The sequence below is a fragment of the Maniola jurtina genome, chromosome 22 (assembly GCF_905333055.1).
Source record: "Maniola jurtina chromosome 22, ilManJurt1.1, whole genome shotgun sequence".
In the NCBI taxonomy this organism is placed as follows: Eukaryota; Metazoa; Arthropoda; class Insecta; order Lepidoptera; family Nymphalidae; genus Maniola; species Maniola jurtina.
Window position 1 is genome coordinate 2783568 of NC_060050.1, and position 17870 is coordinate 2801437.

Here is a 17870-nt window from a genome sequence, read left to right on the forward strand (position 1 = left end):
CAAAATTCCATTGTTCCAGAAGCTAATGGATCCCAACAAGACAAGTTGAACCGCTGAAACATGAAGCCGGCGGCCATTGCGTTTTGGCGCGAAATGCCGATCGCTGTCAGCCTCGCGCTCGCGGCTTTGGCGTGCTGCGTTTCAGCCAGAGACATTGTTTTGGGTGAGTAAATAAACAAAAGTTTAATTATTTGAGACTAATTTAAACTGGAGAATTATTCTTGGCGCCTGATTGACATTCCACGGGCGCAAAGTTTAGGTGTTAATAGCTCGTTCACATAGTCTGCGTAAGCGTTGCATAGACGTAGCGCGTATCATTGCGTTGTAATGTATGGAACTGTATGAAACATGGCACACCGCTTGCGTAAAGCGTGGACGTATGCGTAACCCGGTGTGCTAGGGGTTTACGCGCGTCATTACGCACGTGTCACGTGTGTGCAATTGGTGTGAATCGGTCTTTAAGGTTAATTTGTTATTCTATGAAACCGTGCGTTCATCGTTGAACTCATCTTCGAAACTTATTCGACACACGTCTAATATATTATTATCTGCCACTATTTGTGCATAAAAAGCAAGGCTGTCTAGAAATGCTGGTTTTATATTGTATATAATATATAGAAATAAAGAGACTCATAGAAAGATAGAGCTACCGATTGATGTAGTTTTCAGCTTTTTGTTGATATTGAGTCAATGTCATACCGATACAGTAGTTTCCTGTAGTAACTGTCCTGTATCTTTTGCTAAAAGATAATTGCTATAAGTAGCTACATTTCTAGACTCTAGGTCTAGACTAGAGTAACCTTGCGTAATTAATTGATAGCTACACTGCACATTGTGACGATCTCTATCACCTCTAATTGGCTGATACGCCATTGGCTAGAATACACGGATGCAGCAAGAATACCAGAAATTCAGCCAATCACACTAATTGAGATGGTAGAAATATGTAAATTCTAAGTTTACTGCTAAGAAGGCTGGTCTGTAACTAAAATAATGAGGTGAAACCGCAGCCATTGCAACGCATTTTCGAATATTTTGTCATTTTCATCGATAAAGCGTTGCAAAGCTGCGAGAGATATAATGTCGCATTGATTGTGCTAAGGCTTCTGGAGAGTTATTCTTGGCACTAGTTGGCATTCCACGCTCTCAAGATTTGTATGTAAGGTTAGGTTAGCCGTGAAATTATCTAAAACGATGACTCTGATCATTGTTGAGTTCACCGTTAGAAACAATATTTTTTTTGACTGAAATTTAGGTTGCTAAACCAAATTTTACTAAGATCCATCTTTTTTTAAAGTAAATAATTAGGAAAATGTATTTTGTGTGCTCTTGCAGTTTTGTGATTGAGAATCAAAAGCTAGTGGGCCTGTAGCCTACTTATTTGACTTAATTATAACCAAGTTCTAAAAAGGACGACATTCTCAGTTTGAGCGTTATGTACCTACTTGCTTGTATGTACATATTTTTTTTAAATGCTTCAAATAATAATTTTTCCTTTGTACATAATACTTTATTCAATCACACTTCACATCACATCACACTAATCACACTATAATATTATAAAGGAGAAAGTTTGTATGTGTGTGTGTGTGTGTGTGTATGTTTGTTACTCCTTCACCCAAAAACTACTGGACGGATTGGGCTGAAACTTAGAATGGAGATAGATTATACCCTGGATTAGCACATAGGCTACTTTTTATCCCGGAAAATCAAAGAGTTCCCACGGGAATTTTAAAAAATCTACAACCACGGAACGGCATCAGCTAGTGGTGAATAAAAAATGATTTTGGATTCTCGCTATCAACGTAGAACTATAGGATTAAAGAATACCCCATTATTGTTTATACCTAATTAATTCTATTTTTAAAGTCCCGAAAAAAATATATTTATTGTATGATTTAATAAAATTATTGCTTCAAATATTATCCGTTAAAGCCAGTGCAGTGCTTTTAAATGCAACCACTCTTGAATACCAATATAATCATAAAATTGTTTAACAATACAATCATGTCATACCTAAATGATTTTTAAATAGATATGATGAATATGGTATGAGGCATAATTTGCAATGAATAATAAATTCGGACGGTTCCTTTCCATTGCCAAAAATATTGATGCATTGCGCCTGTGTTAAGAAACTTGTGATTGTTATTGGTGCAATGCAATTATCCCGTTTTTCCGAAGACCAAAGTCTACGAACAGTACGTAGTGCCAATGATGACATTTATGGATCAGAGACATGATTAGGCCAGCAACGCATTGGCGGTTCCTCTGGTACTGCAGATGTTCATGGGCGGCGGTAATCACTTAACATCAGGTAACCCACCTGCGCGTTTGCTCGCTATTTAATTTAAAAAAATAGTTTGGGTCTCATAAGAAAGCTCAGAGCCACTCAGCGGGCGATGGAGAGAGCTATGCTTAGAATTTCTCTACGTGATTAAATCGGGAATGAGGAGATCCGTAGAAGACCCAAAACTGACATAGGTAAATCGTTTGAGTAGCTGAAATGCTCTTGGACAGGGCACATAATTCAGAAAAATCATAGTCGTTGGGGTCCCAAGGTTGGTTCTCATCAACCGATTCGATAGAATCCAATACTCATAGGTCTCTTGCAGGGATATCTACACACCACGTCTTACACCGCATGAATCCAGTAGCTCCATGCATGTCGTTTATCCACCTAGTGAGAGGTCTGGAAATGCTGCAATTTCCGGTGCAAGGTCAGTATTCTAGCAACTTGGGATCTCGACATCTATCGGTACTTATTGCATCAACGATTCCTAATACAACTGGCTAAAGATTTCGACTATGATTTGTATGCAAGAGCCAAATGCAAAAATTTAAATTCCAAACAGCATGTCGAAGATTTTTGTTAATATGTCATGCTGGGATGTACGATGAATATCTAATATCTAATTTAGCATTTCCAATTTTATTAGGACGATCAAAATTCAAAGCGTGTACGATTTAACCCATTGTTGGATTTGGACTTTAAGTCAGGCTCAGAGTAGGTATTGATTTTAGCAGAAGTATGATAAATTATATCCGGATCCGAAAAAAACATTTTTGTATTACTTCCTGCGTCTACTTATCACAGGATGTAATAAACAATTAATGTAATCTTGATGAATTTTGATGTACCAACGACTTAAGTACAACGCACACTCACAGAGTGAAGTGAAGAGCGTGTTTCTTGAGAGTAATTTAAACTAAGCTTTATTTACTTTAACATTACGAGCTTTGGAGGGAAGCGCAAGGCTGCGGCGCCACGCATTCTTCATACTACAATATTGCTTATTACAATACTGCCAGCTACAATATTGGTAGGCTTAGGACTTTCAAAAGAAAAGTGAATAGGTATCTTCTGGGCAGGCACTCTATCTTAGGCTGCATGATTTCCTACTATTTGGTTTGATTGCAGTCAAGCTATGTCTATATATTTTTCAGCATCAGCAAATCTTTGTCAGCATCGCTTGTACTTGTACTGTCGGTACAAATTGAAGGGCAGAATCTAAGCGTAGCACGTTATTGTTTCACGGACCCAAATCGATTGCTTCCCAAATGCGACAACCCTCTCATTTGGTACTCATTAAGCCGCCGGATGCATAGACAATTATTTTAATGACCAGTCTACCAAGCTCTTTGCTTTCTTTGTGGACATGTTGATTATTCCTGAATAGCGTACAGAGGGTGGGGGTCTTCTGTGATTGGTTAAATGGCTGGGATGTTTTATTCAACAATTCATTTGATGTAGACCAATCGGCTCCGGTTATGCTAATTTACTTTTATGAAGAATAAATGGACCGTTTGATACATTTTTTATCAGACTGTATTTTACTTTCAATCAAAAGATTATTATCAGCTTAAATTAAGTAATTTATTCTATAAACTTGCTGTCTACATAATATGGCATCATCTTCTTTTTAAAACTTGAATAAGTATATCTTAAAAGTTCTATTCAATTTAATTTCATGATTATTTTAAGCTTTGTATTGCATTTCAACAAGAATTTTTTTCTGTGTGATGATGAAAGTTGATTTGAATTTTTGGGTTTTAGGTATTTACTTAGTCTTGAATATTATTTGAAAATTCATATTTTATGTATTTCTAAGCTTTGTAATCAGATACCTACAGCTATGTAGTTGATTTCAATTTCTTATTTCATCTATCTATACCCCTTATAAATTCTGTTTGAAATCCAATTCGTGAAGATGACATGTTATATGCCTACCTGTAGTTTTCCAAATAAAGAAATTATGTAACTACATATTTACATTTTTTATGCCTTACTATGCCTTACTTTTTTCAACTATCGTAGCAAATGTCTTCCGCGTTTTGTCCTTATTACTTTTCTCCATCAATATAAATTCGTTTTATTACTTGTAATAAAATATACATTCAAATCTTTGCACTATAAAAATAAGTAACTATACTCCACTCTATATGTGAAACAGATCCAATGGTTAGTCTTAGACTATAAAATTTATTTTCGATTTTATGACTGAAGACTATCGCGATGGTTTACGATGGCAAAACAAACACCCTCTTTATCTGAAAGTCGGCAAATATTTACATGGATGACATTCTGCTTCATCTGTGTTTAACTGTTTACCCCAATTTGGTCCTAAACAAACACTTATAAAAATGTCGATAAGGAAGATTTACAAGGAAATACCTAGAAATGAAAGTTTTTGCGACTCATATTGGGGAATTTTAGATAATTTTTTCCTTTATAGATAAGTGTTTATTTTATATTATGTTACGATAACGGAGATACTAAAAAAATTAAATTAAAAATTTAAAAAACCCCCGACACATAAACCTCTAAAAAGTAAAAAAATAATAGGTAAGTATGTATGGGCCCTTTAAGAATAGTATAAATAGTAAAGTTTTTATCCAAGCGTTCGTTGCGTCGAGGGACCGCTACCTATCATAAACTATGAAAGTCATCTGTTGTAGAAAGAATAGTCTTTAGCGGTCCCCCGACGCAACGAACGCTTGGATAAAAACTTTACTATTTATACTATTCTTAAAGGGCCCATACATACTTACCTATTATTTTTTTACTTTTTAGAGGTTTATGTGTCGGGGGTTTTTTAAATTTTTAATTTAATTTTTATTTCACGCTTTTTAAACTTTTATGCATAAATTACCGTTTATTTGTGCCATTCTAAAACCAAATTTCTATAATAATATAAATCCAATAAGGCAGCTAATATCTCTTCAAAAGTAACATCAATGTTATGTTAATAATAATTATACGTTATAATACGTTAAAAATATTTTTGACCGAACATCACTGAATCAAGAAATATCTGAATGACTCACATAGTTTAACACGTCCAAAACGAAATATCTGTTTCTAACATGTCGTTGCTTTAAAAATGTACCCATTTTACGTAGTCGTATAATAGTTCGCTTTTTTTAAGATATACGATTAAATTGAAATCGACTTTCATCCGATGAAATAAGGAATAAAGTGGCTCGTATGTCATTTTGTTTTTTTTTTTTTTCTTCTCTCGTCTGGCTTTACACTGATTAGCCAATGTCAAGTTTGTTATTTACAAGTTAGGAAAACTATATGTATAAGTATGGACTACGTCTGTACCGGCGCCCGCCGACATACACGCGGCGCCCCTTTAGAGCGCTTCTCAGTCAGTTCCTCGGTCAGTTCCACCACCAATAAACACCAGCAGGACACAAAAACCGGCCACCTCTAACAAAAAAACACTCCAAAAAGTCACAACGCGCGCGCCAGCAAACGCCACCACAGACAAAGTCCGTCATTTTGTTTGTTATTGCATGTCAAATTTTTATTTGACATAACTTTCAAAAACCGGTCAAGTGCGAGTCTGCCTCACACATGAAGAGTTCCGTACAAGTTTTTTTTTATGTAATGACAATTCAGTTGTCGGATTTTTCTCTTTACTTGGGCCACAGGAGTAGAGTGCTTGGGCTATAAGATATTGCTACCTGCCTTTCATGATTCTAGGTAAACGGGAAGTATCCAATTTATAAGTTTTGATTCTCTTGAAAGATGCGACAGACGGACACACAGACAGACGACGAAGTGGTGAAGGAAAACACCGTCAGGAAACCTGCATGCTTGAAAGTTGGCCATAATGCTCCCTCAAAGGTGCGTGAGGTCTGCCAATACGTGCTTGGCCAGTGTGGTAGCTTCTCATTCTGAGAGGAGACTTGTGCTCAGTAGTGAGCCGGCGATGGGTTGATCCTGATGATGATGATTTTTAAACGTATTTTGTCAAAGTAAATAAGCTGAGTTCAAGCAGATAAAAGAAGGTGCGCCTTATGCATCATCCAAACCTGCGCGATAAAGCGACTACGAAGCGGGAACCTCAGCCGCGCGGAGGGTCATCACCTTCTACGATATTTAATGGTGCCATGCACACCTACGCGACTACATCAGTCGAGGCTACAACATCTTTTTTTTCTCTACAAATACCTACTGAACCCTAAAAATAGTTTGACTATGGTTTGGGTTTGGGTTGATTGTTCGTGGCCTTTGGTTGACTGTTGTATATTATAATTGAATTGATGTTTTCTCGTTTAACTGTGATTATAATATTTTATAAATTAGAAACTCGAGATTGGAGTTTTCCAAAACATTATTTTCAAATAAATAATTATGTATCTAGGCAACGTCCATCTTATTGACATTTGTCAATTGACATAATATTATGAACCTCTGTTACAATAGTGAAAGATCCCAGGGCCACCAGCCGTCACGTATTTTCTGACGAACGAAATGTGGACGATTGAGTAGTGTTAGTATGTACTAAGAACGCATGCCTACAGACCTGCTAGCTTGCTTAGACGGCCAATTTTCAGGTATCAGGTAATCAAAGTACATAAAAACATTACTTAACTCACGTAAATTCTCCAATTTTTTTAATTTTTAGCTGATTTTTTTAATATTAATAATTAATTGACATAAGTAAACTATAAGAGAGTGAGAGAAAAGTCAATATATCCTAATACATGTCTCACTCAGTCTCATGCGCGTAGATAATGCCCTCGCGCTCAAACTCACAGAGGCATTAAAATTGAATTTAGGGGATGATTGGCCCTCTGGATCGGTCTGTCTTCTTGTAAAAGGTTTTGAAATAGTTGTCTGGTGGACATATATAAAAATGGAGCATCAGAATTTACGTGCAGTTAAGTAATTACTTATTTTGGGAGCTTTAAAGCGTCTGCAAAGCAATACGGCCGACGCGGGAAGTGTCTGGGAGTATTGGCGACTTATTTTTAAGGATATTGCCTAAAATATACGTAAAAATCAGCTTGGAGAATTTACGTGAGGTAAGTAATGTTTTTATGTACCTTGATTATCAGAAACCTGAAAATTGGCCGTCTAAGCAAGCTAGCAGGTAGGCTAGGCATGCCTTCTTAGTACTTACTAACACTACTCAATCGTACATATTTCCTTTGTCAGAAAATACGTAACCTCTGGGGGCCCTGGGATAAAAGTAATAAGAAAACCAGAAAAGAGCTGATAACTTCCAAACGGCTGAACCAATTTTTTTGGATTATAGCTAAGAACACTCTCGATCAAGCCACCTTTCAAACAAAAAAAACTAAATTAAAATCGGTTCATTCGTTTAGGCGCTACGAGGCCACAGACAGATACACAGATACACAGATACACAGATACACAGATACACAGATACACAGATACACAGATACACAGATACACAGATACACAGATACACACGTCAAACTTATAACACCCCTCTTTTTGGGTCGGGGGTTAAAAATCGGCTGAGTTTGTTATGGGCTCTTTCTTCTCAGACCAGGGCGCGTTTGGAAATGTCATAGCTTTAGTTTTAAGTTTACGTAATTAATTATCACCACCTACATCAACTTTCTACCTTATAATATTGTAAAAAAACGTAAAAGTATAATAGCATCTTGTACCTAGATTTTGAAAAAACAATTTTAAATATCTTCAATATACACACTTCAAATTAGTATGGAAGAATGTATGAAGTCGTTCTCATACACATTTCATACACGAAGATATCCAAGAAAAAAGGTAAAGAGGATAATACCAATAAATTTCAAAAAGTAACAATGCAGAATTAAAAGTATATTTATTAAACATTAAAAGTAATGTTAATCCAGCTATTGTGATCGCAACAATATTGGAATACAAATATTATGATCTTCCAAGCCATTGAGTCGAGAGATACCATAGAGCAGCAAATGTCATGCGTCAGGCGTCAAAAAGCACTTACAAATTAGTCGAGCCTGACTTCCGAAATTTCACTATTGTCGTATCCACTCCTAGTACAAGCTTTTCGCTTAGTTGGAGGGGAAATGGGTTATTAGTCATAATTAACATGGCTAATATTCTTTTCAATTAAAAAAACGCAAGTTTGGAAATAACACAAATTAATTCAGCCTGTGGTTCCCATTGAAAATTATTAGTAAAAAAAATATATTTTAGAAAGCTTAACAAGTTCTTATGCTTACATTTGCTTTCGTCATCATCATGTTACGGTAGGTACCCTCCTCAAGGTGGGCCACCGTTATGGCGCTTTTTTGAAATGAAATGAAATGACTTATTTATTTTGCGAAATGTGAGTAACAATTTTGTCATATTTATTTGAGTTTTTTTTTGGCCTGGGGACCTGTCTTGCCTAAAAATCTTCCCTATGAACACTAATCTTGCTCCAATTTAGCTAGACAAAGCAAACATGTACAGTACACTCACCAACACACACACCCAAAATACACACACACACACACATACACTATAATTAATTAGTAATGTTTTTAATTATATTCTGAGGTGGTCGTTAGCTGTGTTAGTTAAAAAACTGTGATACAGCTATATCACAGTTTTTTAAACTAACACAGCCGTTACCGTTTCTTTAGTTCAAACATAAGGTACCCTTGTAACGTGTAAAGAATGTAACCTGGTGAACTTGTACACCAGTCAATAAAGTCGATTTTGCAGGACATTGCTGCTCTAGTTAAACGACAACTCTCTGTCCCAAGGCTGTGTAAGGACGGAGCCGGTCACGACGCAGAATCACGAGTTTCCCAGTATGTGGAATATCGCATGCGCGGGACGTGTATCAAGATATGACGAATTCTCATAGGATGCATCCGTCAGTGCGAACTTGGGTAAAGAACACCGACTTCCGTCGTGAGCGTCATTGATATTCAATACTAATGGTACCTATATGCAAATCCTAATGCCTCCTTTTTCTACATTCTAATATTGAAACTCTACGGAAAGTAATTGTTAAACAAAACCATAGACACCATAGAACCGTACAAAACCGTTTAAGCCATGTTTAAGCTTTCTAAAATTTTTTTTTTGAAAATTTTGGTAGTTTTATCATTCATATTTAAATAGAGTAAATTTTACCATACAATGTTGGTTTCTATAAAATACATAATTATGTTTGTATGGTAGGTTCATTATATCACCCCAGCACCAGCCCACAACTGGGAATGCTCCTCTCAGAATAAGAAGAATGTACACAGGTGCAACAGGTGGATCCACCACACTAGCCAAATGCGGAGTGCCCTTTTGAGATCCTTAATTAAGTGCTAAGTGCTTTTCGTCATGTAGGTTTCTTCACAATATTTTTCTCCACCGTTAAAGCGTAGTGAGTAATAGATTAATATCTATTCAGATTATTAAACTTATATAGATTGGCACCTTGCCCCTGAAAGCGCAGCGTTGGAAGAACCCCCACTAGGTGAACGGACGACAGCAGGCAAGTCGCAAAGAGCCGCTGGATTCAGGCGGCGCAAGACCAATCTCTTGTAGGGATTCCCACAAGCCTATGCCCAGCAGTGGACATCTATCGTTTTTTGGTGATGATAATGATGATGATAATATTTATTCTGTGGCTAAAGCAAGTAATATTAAAGTTAAACGCCAAGCGGAGATACCTACTTCATGCTCTTTATAAATATTTCAGCACATTGTTACCGATAGGCATAAAATTAAAGTCTTTTTACGACTCCTCTCCTTGGCAGACAATTTACCCACCGCAGTCAATTGTTTTCAAGAAACATGCCATTAAATGGAATTAATAGGGCATAATGCGTTTGACATCTATAAAACCCCACTAAGTTCAATTGCATGGCAGGCGATTAAAATTACGTTACGGTTACAATTAAATTTTGACCGTCAATCAAATCTAAATTGCTTGTACAAGTCAGAGTTTGTCGGCTTTGAACTATTTGAACATTAATGATGGAGGTATGAATTATTCTACGGGCCTGCGCCGTACAGTGATAGAAAAAACTTGTAATATAAAGTTTATTAATTTTTAGTTAATGTTTATTGACATTTTATGCAAATTATGCTGAGTGAGAGTATGTGCACTGCACATCTGTAGATCACTGGTTCATATCCGATTAGAAGGACTAAATATACGGGCAGAAAAATGATAGAGAGTGCTTGTAATATAAAGGTTGTTGATTGCTAGGCGATACCTAGGAGTAACATATTATGCAATGCTTACGATGGTGGTTTGAATTTCGAATTAAATTGTAAGTATGTGTAAAAGATAAAAGTAGTTCAGTGATGATTGCGCAATTTTGTGTAGTTTTAACTGTGGACCGCACAAATACTAACTTGTGCAGACAACTTTGCTTTCTGTTGATGCTCAAAGTTTAACGGTAACTTTAACCGCTTGTCATGCAACTGGACATGAGTCCAATGAAAGCAAATTCAGCATCCAAACTATATAGTTAGGGAGATGACGCTTAAAACGTCGTAAAGATTTTATAGTTTGAAGGAAAATAAATAGTTTTTCGCCGCGCCCCATCGAAGAGTTATACAATAAAAAGTTTACAACTGTAAGAAAATAGACTGGCTTAGGAGTGGCCACCGTTTCCTAATCGTAGCTTTAACCGCGTACAAATAAATAACATCCAGTTCCTTAATAACTTTCTGTTTTCACATGCTTAAAAATCTTCTGTACACATTTGTATACGTGTACAGAAGATTTTAAAAAACCCAAAAAACCCGACTAACAAAGCCACAATAACGTAAAAAAATATTTTTGTTTCTACTTGTACGAATACCTATATTGAATCGGGTGAGAGAATTGCGTCGATTTCTAGTTTCAATACAATGATACAAAAATATTTTTTATTTATTTGTAGTGGCTTTTAAGTCGGCTTTTGCAAAATAAAAATTTTGCAGGTCCATAAACCGCGGAGAAATCGGTGTAAGTACTTATTCATAGAACAAATTTACATTTGAAAAGAGCAACCGCCGAGTTTCTTGCTGGTTCCTCTCGGTAGGAACAGCATTCCGAACCAGTGGTAGATTATTTTGACGATTCGAAAGCACTTGTAAAAGTTTACTTGAATAAAAATGATTTGAATTTGAATTTAAATTTGAATTCAAAATAACTCACTCTTCCTTTTTGGATGCCGGTCAAGAAGAAAAAAACTGACTGACTGATGTCAACGCGGCCACATTACTCGTATTTTTAACCCCCGACCCAAAAAGAGGGGTGTTATAAGTTTGACGTGTGTATCTGTGTATCTGGCTGTGGCATCGTAGCGCCTAAACGAATGAACCGATTTCAATTTACTTTTTTTTTGTTTGAAAGGTGGCTTGATCGAGAGTGTTCTTAGCTATAATCTAAAAAAATTGGTTCAGCCGTTTAAGAGTTATATCAGCTCTTTTCTAGTTTTCTTGTAGAAAAGAAGGTTAGATAACCGTTAGGTTCATAATATTATGTCAATAGACAAATGTCAAGCTGTCAAGATGGAGGTTGCCTAAATACATAATTATTTATTTGAAAATGATGTTTTGGAAAACTCAGATACTTTGAATCGTCGGGGGTGTTATAAATTTTTAATTTACACTTGTGACTCTAGAATACGTGTAGTCAACAGCGTTTTGGCAAGCCAATGTTAATTTCATGTTTCGAAAACAAAATTGTAGTTCTCCGAATCATGGTGTTCTGACTTTGCAATAAAATAATTATCACCTCCAGAACAGGTCCATTAAATTTAAGATTTAGATGAAGAGCGGGCAGCTGCGTGAGAAAATAAGAAAAAAATATATGCCATCAAATCCAGAATTATCCTCCAACATGATACACTTTACATCAAAAATACAGAGTATTCTGTACAAACAAGGTTTATATTTAATAAGTCAATTTATCAAGATGTGCATGGCTTCTAAAATGCGTTTGTGTTCCTCATAAATCATTATCATTTTCTCATCAAAACTAAACAATATTAGAACTGAATCAAGGGATTCTAGACCTTATACCATGTTTAGTTTAGGTCAAAATTGAATGAAGGGTTTAAGAGCTAGACCCACGCGTAAGCTAGGATTAAATGCACGATTAGTCAATACGACTTGTTTGTGAAAGTTATGGCCTGTTGTAATGGATTTGCCATTGGAACCACCCTGATGTGAAAATAAATGTCCCCATAAAGTACTGACCATTTCTCGCGGTATGTCTGATAGCTATAAATGATACGCATAAATCAGAAATATTGAATATATCGTTAATGGAGCAAAATGTACGTACATGCATATCGGTCATCATAAGTTAGGACATAGTTCCATAGTGTAATCACTAAACACGTTGTTCACAAACATAAATATACCACCTTGTCCTTCGTTGAAAGCAATTTATCATATCGTTGAAACTTATCATAATATTTTACGGTGATAAGTTATCCTTGTAAAATGCTTTGAAGAGTTTAAATTAATGTCTTTCTAGAGTTGAAAAATGGTAATTTCATCGATTGCGATGATGTCAAATTAGCATAATATTCCTAGGATAAGATGCGTTGTGGAGAAAATTTAAATCTAAGCTACATAAGGGCCTGTTTCACCACCTCCAGATAAACTTTATCTAATGAATAAAGATGTTATGACAGTTTTTGGGTTGGGAATCTGTCAGAATGTCAAATTTATCCATTTGATAAAATGTATCTTTCGGTTGTGAAACAGGCCCTAAGTATATGCCCGCGACTTCGTCCGCGTGGATTTAGGTTTTGAAGATCCCGTGGGAACTGTTTGGTTTTCTGGGATAAAAATTTGTCTATATCAATAACATGGACGCAAGCTACCTCGGTACCAAATTTCATACAAATCAGTTGAGCGGACGGGTCTTTAGAAATCCCGTGGGAACTCTTTGATTTTCCCGGATAAAAATCAGCCTATGTCCGTCCCCGGGATATAAGCTACCTCTGTACCAATTTTCGTCAGAATCAGTTATACTGTCGGGCCGTGAAAAGGTAGCAGACAGACAGACAGGCACACTTTCGCATATATAATATTAGTATGGACATGAAAGTATGGATTGGATGTAGTTTCGCTCACATTAATAAATTACTTATCGGTTATTTTAACTGTCACTCCCTATTCATAGACTACAATATTTCACGTGCCATAACATTTAATTTTGCATGAAGAATCCTCTTATTTCATAGCAGCTGCCTCAGTCAGCTGTCCACACATCATCCACTACACGAATAAACGTGCATTCCTCATATAACATGCGTTTAGATTTTCATTAAGTTACTCGTACCAATAGCTCTTCACACTTCACAAATCAGCAAGGTTATTACTTTAGTTGTCTTCACTTTTATTAACCCCCGACCCAAAAAGAGGGGTGCTATAAGTTTGACGTGTGTATCTGTGTATCTGTCTGTGGCATCGTAGCTCCTAAAATAATGAACCGATTTTAATTTAGTTTTTTTTGATTGAAATGTGGCTCGATCGAGAGTGTTCTTAGCTAATCCAAGAAAATCGGTTCAGCCGATTGAAAGTTATCAGCTCTTTTCTAATTACTGTAATATGTAACCTTCACTTGTCGGGGGTGTTATAAATTTTTAATTTAAGTACACTTGTTGTTGCTGATTCTTACTTAATGCCATGATTATCTCATGCTAGTGAATACTTTCACAGTGTAAATAGGGCTTATAGTTATTAGAAGTGTATACTGTACCTATAGATAAACTGATATCTGAAAATATTTTTAGTGACCACAATGTTCTTAACAGCATGCGTGACGATTACCAGTAAAAGTTTCAGATAAGCAAGTGGATTTTAGACCAAACAACATGTGAGATGTTAGAACTAAGCCGTATTGGGTTTAAATGGGTTTTATAAAAGTAATGATTGGTTTGGCTTTAAAAACATTTCTTTTATTAGCGGTGATGGAAAATAGCGTGAGGAAACCTGCATGTCGGAGAGTTCTAAAAGTAACGTAAAGTCTGCCGATAAGCACTTGGCCAGTTTTGTGGACTATGGCTTTCTCACTCTGAGTGGAACGTCATTCTTAGTAGTGGGGTTTTCAAAGATTTGATTGATTCTTAAGTATACTTTGTTAATATCATTAACTTAACAATTAAATGATTTCTTTCAAACTTCAGCAAAATTTGGTAATCTAGCAGATTATTTTGATACATGTCTTTTATTTTATAAGAGTGACTTGTCATTGATGTACAACTAAACAGACGCAAACGCAGCTGCCTTCTCTAAATATTTGCCAGCATGATACCACAGTTCATTGGCACGCCGATCTATATTTGAGATCGCTAGGGAAACTAGTATTTCCATACGTATCATATACTTGATCAGTGGCTTACTCTATGGAGAGAAGTCTTTAATTTTTTATTAAATTAACTTGCTTGCATACTACCCATCACTGCCCATATTATAAATACGAAAGTGTGCTTGTTTGTTGGTTTTATCCTTTAATCACGCCACAAAAGAGCAACGGATTGACGTTATTTTTTGCACGTAGACTAATTTTCCCGGAAATTCAAAAAAGTGAACCATATAAGATGTAGTTCTTATTCTAGGAGTGAACTATGACGTTGAAAAAACATCTCACAATACTACAAATAATATTAGACAGACAGACAGACTTTTACATCAAGGTACGTGCTTCACTCGCATATCTACACGAATAATATTATAAAGAGATGTTTGTAAGTTTGGATGTAATGAGGGTAATCTTCAGAACTAGTGATCTGATTCGGAAAATTCATTTACCGAGAGCTACGAGCACATTAGATATCCCCATAGCTAATGCTACAAATTACATAATATGTCACGTAGACGAAATCACGGGCAAAATCTAGTTCTTTTATAAACTTAAGAATTGACTACTACTCATTTTTCTTCAATAGGTTAAATATACCTAAAGTATTTATTGCAGGGTGAAAATATAAAATATTGCTTCAGCTTAAAAGTCCATTGGATGATGATTTTCAACGAAGCCATCTAACTTAAACATCGAAATTATTTAGAAACCTTTTCTTTTTTCTCATTTAGCCTCAAAACGTTCTTCTCCCTAAAGACCATTAGCAACGGGGCGAAACGTAACGTCAACGCCACCAAAAGCAAATGACAAATTATTCACTTGTCAGTATTTACCAGATTCTGGTGCAAAAATATCTGAATTGGCATAACGAAAATCCTTATGTCCAAAGTCTTTAAGGACTAATTTTGCTGAACCAATGGTTGTTGGACGCAGATGTGTGTACCAGTGCAGGTTTTTGAAGGCACATGGTGTCTCTCCGTTCATTTTACAGTCTGATGCTATTCTAGGAATCATATTCCACCATATCTTCTGGTGTATTTTTGGTCAGGTGGCCAGATGTCGTTGCTATTTTGTTCCTTTTGCAAAATTTTCAGCAGGGGATGTCATTTTAGCAATTTGTCTTATTAGGTCTTTGGGTTCATGCGCTTGGATTTATTGAAGGACTCTTGGTTTTATTTTGATGGTATTTGTGGTGCATCACCCCAATTACTCGACAATGACTAATTGTTCATTATTTTAGGTCACAGGTCTCTAATAAAGCTTTCGCTTTTGTGTTTTGTAATTCGACTCCAATTCTGTTGTAATTGCGGTTCCAATTAAATTAGATGTACCTACTTACTAAGTAAATTGGTTTCATCGTCATTTTTACATTATTCAATCATAATAATTGAATGTTGACATAAAAGTAAACCGGCCATACCTACGCGAATGTTTTGCAAATCTGTTACCATCAGGAAAATATTGTTTGTTCCAATTTTATCTATAAGGACTGTTTTTTAATTTTTTTTGCCTTTGAAGATAAAGATTAGGAATGGCAAAATGTTAACACTTAGCGCTATTTTATTCGTTATCAGTTTCTTCAGTTCAGTTTTTGTCTCAAAAAATAGATATCGGTAAACAGGGATGCAAACAGCGCTAGGTTACCGTTGTTTATAAACGTAGCGCCTTTTTGCGAGGTGTCGGCGCTTCACAAAGAGATGCATGTGTGTATGTTATTACGATTTTCTCACGAACACATCTGCTCGAACAGGAATCCTGTGCAGTGGTTTGAATTCGAGAAACGGATGTTTAATATGGATGAAGCGAAAGGGATTTTACTCGTCGTGAATTAAAAACGAAGTAGTCAAGCGCGAGCGGCGAGTTGAATTGGGAGGGTTCGATTGACTATCGAGTGAACTGTTTGAAATATGAGTTTGAGAATCGTTATCGATCAATATAAATCGATATAAGGTAGGTATAGGTAAAAAGTCGATACAGTGTGTCCGTTTGTAAGTTTGTTATTGTCTTTGTTCTTGACTTCTCAACCAACTTTACTTACTAGGTACTTTACTATTCAATTGATTGGTATAAAGCTTAGCCACTACCGGGAGAAGGACATAAAAAAATATCCTGCGAAAGTAGCTAGATTGCTTCAAGATTTTTAAACTAAGTTCTCGTGGGCAAAAGCTAATTCAAAAATAAATGTAGGAACAAAACAAGCCTTTTTTATGGAGTTGATATAAAAATAAAGAATAGCTTTAAAAAAACAAAAATCTAGAGAGTTATAATAAAGAGTTCGAATTCGATGTGTGGTTAAATGAAGGAACCCTAAAACATACTTACATGCATCGATAAATTTCTCTTTCGTAGGAAAATGTGGATGCCTTTTAGTATGTAGAGTTAGTTCGACTCTTACTAGTAATAGTAGGTGGTATTTACGTTAAAGGAATAATTTAGGATGTTACAGCTTATAACTATTAAAAAAAATTAAATCATATACCTACCAGTTTAAAAATATTTCACAGGCTCGTTATAACTTAGAAAGTGTTACTTAGTTAATAAAAGAGCACGTCGAAATCTTTAAAATGACCAATTTTCAAAATTCGCGGAAAACTCTCCAGGTAAACTGCTAAATGCAGTGAAATGAGTCAATGCAGATGCTTGTCAGTTTTGCAAATTCAGACGAAAAACCAAAATGGAATCAATTAGCAACTAACTTTTTTTTACGACAGGTCAGGATTATTAAGCTGCAAATTAAAATAAGATAAAATAAAATTATAAGTATATAAGTCTATGTTCTCAACAGTTTTTTGTAACCTTGTTAAACTAGAGATTTATGGAGTGTCCTTTTTGACTTGTTTATTTATTAGAGACATCGCGTCGCGCAAAAAACGACCTTAAAAAGGTCGACGTCGCAGTAATTGATTAACGGTTTTAGATTTTTATGAGACATTTTTAACGAGTAATAATAATATCCACAGCTAGATAATTTAGCATTATTACCTACTAGCTAATACCGGCGAATTCGTTCGCGTGGATAAACGTTTTTAAAAATCCCATAGGAACTCATTAATTTTCCGGGATAAAAAGTTGCCTATGTGTAAATCCAAGGTATAATCTATCTCTATTCTGAATTTCAGCAAAATCCGTCCGGTAGTTTTTGCGTGAAAGAGTAACAAACATACACACATACACACAAACTTTCGTCTTTATAATATTAGTGTTAAGTGTGATATACATTAGTGTGATATGTGTGATCCATACCGTCTACCACTGTGCCAAAAAGATCGTTAAAAAAACTTCAGATTTTTCAAA

The 17870-nt window shown here is 35.7% G+C and overlaps 1 protein-coding gene across 4 annotated transcripts in view; it reads left to right on the top strand.

The window, feature by feature from the left end:
• Window positions 1-17870, top strand: part of LOC123876758 (fibroblast growth factor receptor homolog 1-like) — a 102142-nt gene that overhangs the window by 39280 nt on the left and 44992 nt on the right. For 3 of the 4 annotated variants that reach the window (XM_045923115.1, XM_045923113.1, XM_045923116.1), the window contains exon 2: window positions 20-163. In XM_045923115.1, coding sequence (XP_045779071.1) covers window positions 61-163 — 103 coding nt within the window. In that variant the 5' untranslated portion in view covers window positions 20-60. The remainder of the gene's footprint in view (window positions 1-19; window positions 164-17870) is intronic. The other variant, XM_045923114.1, reaches the window with a different exon arrangement.